At 33.3% G+C, this 3358-nt stretch overlaps 1 protein-coding gene across 1 annotated transcript; it reads left to right on the top strand.

Annotated features, from left to right (window-relative positions):
- The first annotated feature begins 304 nt into the window (after nt 1-304).
- Nucleotides 305-1975, top strand: LOC148582143 ((+)-neomenthol dehydrogenase-like). Its single transcript, XM_088512124.1, has 5 exons — nt 305-500; nt 599-845; nt 937-1005; nt 1100-1282; nt 1399-1975. Exons 1-5 carry the CDS (start codon nt 481-483, stop codon nt 1777-1779), a joined length of 900 nt encoding a protein of 299 aa, XP_088368250.1. The 5' UTR covers nt 305-480; the 3' UTR covers nt 1780-1975.
- The last annotated feature ends 1383 nt before the right edge of the window (nt 1976-3358 follow it).

The following is a 3358-nucleotide window of genomic DNA, read 5'->3' on the forward strand; positions in this document are numbered from 1 at the left end:
TTCAAAGCAAAAACCATTCAATCTTCAATTTTGTCCATGCGTTGTGTTGAACAATAAGGGGAGACACCATTGTTTAACCCATCAAATCATGGGGCCCCTTTACAATACTTTTGTAGTTTTTTTTTTATCGGTTAGAAAAATTTTGAATGGGACACGAGCACGACGACAAAAGCTAGTGGGAGTTGTTCATAATCATGTCCATAAAGTCATGGGCATTTTCAGTTTTCGTGCATTAAAATATTAAAAAAAAAACTTCCTGCACGGCGTGCTAAGCATGCCATCACGACTCCCACAAGTAAAAAGACTCTACATGCGTCATCATACACGTCTCTAATTTCTTGAAACGAACAGCAACATTTCCTCTGCTTCTCAAGGATAATGTTAGAAGATCAGCTAAAAGACTAAGAGCTCTCTAACAGAAACCAACTGATAATATTCCTTGTTTCACTTATCATAAAAGAATCCTCAGATTCATCATCAATGGCAGGAGCCACAAACAGGTACTTTGCTTCTTCCTATTTAAGCATGACACCCATATATATATTTTTTTTCTCTCTTTTCATTCTTTTAATCTTTTTCTTCTTCTTTTTTTTCCCAGGTGTGCAGTTGTGACAGGATCAAATAAGGGGATTGGGTTTGGAATATGCAGGCAACTGGCCTCGATTGGGGTCGTGACGGTGTTAACTGCTAGAGATGAGAAAAGGGGCCTTGAAGCTTTTGAAAAGCTCAAAGAATCTGGACTATCTGAGTATGTTGTATTTCATCAGCTTGATTTGGCTGACCCTGTTAGCATAGCTTCTCTCTCAGATTTCATCAAAACCAAATATGGGAAGCTTGATATATTGGTACGATTCAAAATCTTAATATCCATGATTTTGTTTTTTGGTGAATTTTCAAGACACAATAAATGATGACAAATGTTAAAATTCTATGCAGATTAACAATGCCGGGATTATTGGAGCTATAACAGATGGTGATGCTTTGGCAGCTTCTGGTGCTGGTAAGGTAAGTTTTGTCCATATTATATCTTTTTTCTTGGGTAATTACATTTCAGTGGTAAGATTCCTTTTACGTAAATTACATTGTCTGATTGATACAGGGTGGTGATGAATCCAAAATCGATTGGAGTAAAATAATGACTCAAACTTATGAGTTAGCTGACGAGTGCCTAAAAACAAACTACTATGGCACCAAAAGAGTGACTGAGGCACTACTTCCTCTTCTTCAACTATCCGTTTCACCAAGGATTGTCAATGTTACCTCTTACTTTGGACAGTTAAAGGTATACGAAACTGCTACAAATATATTTCTAAACAAACTGGAGGGGTTTAAATTACTTTTTAGTAGATGTCGAGTTTTGTTGTTTTCAAATTAAATTGTCTTGTTGTGCTGTTTTAGAAAATACCAAATGAATGGGCTAAAGGAGTGCTAGGTGATGCTGAAAGCCTTACGGAAGAAAGAGTAGATGAGGTATTGAGTGAATTTTTGAAAGATTTTAAAGAGGATTCCTTGGAAACCAAAGGCTGGCCTGGTTATTTCTCTGCCTATATAGTTTCAAAAGCAGCTCTAAATGCCTACACAAGAATTGTGGCAAAAAAGTACCCATCTTTTCGCATCAACTGCCTTTGTCCTGGCTATGTCAAAACAGATATAAATCACAACCAAGGCTTGTTCACGATTGAGGAAGGTGCTGAAAATGTTGTAAGATTAGCGATACTGCCTGACGATGGTCCTTCTGGCCTCTTCTTTCATCGGAATGAAGTTTCAACTTTTGATTAAATATCATTCAATTCTATAGCCTCTTATCAAAATAAATAAAGAAGCGAGTCATCTTGATTGAGAGAAATGTATTGCATCAATATCAAATGAGTGTGCACTTTTCCTTGCATCTGATTCTCAATGTGTAATAGGTTACTTGAAGACCAATGTGTATCTTTAATGTCATATAGTGTCTATGCTTTAAGCATGTTTTTCACTTCATGTGTGTCATGTCAAATATATGCTTCTTCTTAATGCTACTTTTAAGAATGTTTCAGTTTGTGCTAAGTCTCTTGGGCAAGGCAATTAGAATATTAATTAAATAATTATTTTTTATTAGGACAATCAGTGATTTGACATGATATAAGAGCAATGGTCTTAGCTCAAACATTATTTCTATTAATTTACTTCTCATTTCAATTAAGTATTTCACATATTGAGTCGTTTTATGTGTTTGGTTGCCCTCTACATTGTCATCGCTCTTTATGCAACGTCATTTTTTCGCCCCACTAAAGAATGTTATGGGCCTAAATAATAAAAAAATAAAAAATAAAAAATAAAGATAAACAAGCCTTTTCTAGGAGTAACCCTCCAAAATTTCTCACGAAATTGACAGGAATCAAAGTCTGTAGTTTTTCATTAGCTAGGCAATACTTATATATATTCTAAAAATAAATAACTCCATATTAGCTCCACAGCACCTAGTTGCACACATTAACTCCATTAATTGAACATAAACAACCCTTAGACAAAGACAAATGGAGGATTCTAAATAAAACACTTATTATCAAACCTATTGCGCCAATTTCTTTGTTGATAGAAATTTCCTACAAACTGGCCGTAAGAGCACAGTCTTTAAAAATGACACGTGCTTTAAGCATGTGAAAAGCTTTCTTATTAATGATATTAAAAATAGCATGTAAAAAGTACTTGCTATTAAAAAAAAATTATGTGATTCAAAAATCACTTTTTTAGAGGCCTAGTCCCAAAAAATATATATATTTGTCCATATTTTCATTAATTGCTTATCTGGTTATCTATAATCTTGTCCATATTTTAGTTTGAGTGGTTCCTCAATAGACCAACGGTCTCAATTTGACGTTGCAAAGCAAAATTCAATTAATTTTTTAAAAACGTTATATTTTTAAAAAAAATTTCTCTGAAAGTCTGCTCCCAAATAATGTGTTACTATTCTATAAATTGGTGACACATTTTCTTTCAAAATAATAATCTTATATAATGATGACATCATTTGAAAACTAAATTTTATAAAAACAATTTGAAAAGTGTGGCTCTTCTTATCATTTTTTAATCTTGTCCATACTTTGAGTTGAACAGAAGGGAGGAGCCAATGGTTCATCCATCAAATCATGGGCCCCTTTAGTTTGACTTTTCAAATTGTCTTTAATTTTTTACTCTTATGTAATAGCATTCTCAGCAGCTACCCAACCATTTTCCCTATATTTAAGGATCCAAACTACTTTTTGCTTCCTTATCTACAAAAACTCCACAATAGCTTCCCTTTACCATTCCCTATATTATTAAAATATTATTTTTATTTTTAATAAAATAATATTTTCTTTTATTGTAAAATTTTTTT

The sequence above is a fragment of the Corylus avellana genome, unplaced genomic scaffold (genome assembly GCF_965113065.1).
Source record: "Corylus avellana unplaced genomic scaffold, dhCorAvel1.hap1.2 HAP1_SCAFFOLD_285, whole genome shotgun sequence".
In the NCBI taxonomy this organism is placed as follows: domain Eukaryota; kingdom Viridiplantae; phylum Streptophyta; class Magnoliopsida; order Fagales; family Betulaceae; genus Corylus; species Corylus avellana.

Coding starts and splice junctions, on each gene's coding strand:
- LOC148582143 (XM_088512124.1), top strand. CDS start 481: ATGGCAGGAGCCACAAACAG. Junction 846..936: donor ATGGGAAGCTTGATATATTG/GTACGATTCAAA, acceptor AATTCTATGCAG/ATTAACAATGCCGGGATTAT. Junction 1,283..1,398: donor CTTACTTTGGACAGTTAAAG/GTATACGAAACT, acceptor GTGCTGTTTTAG/AAAATACCAAATGAATGGGC.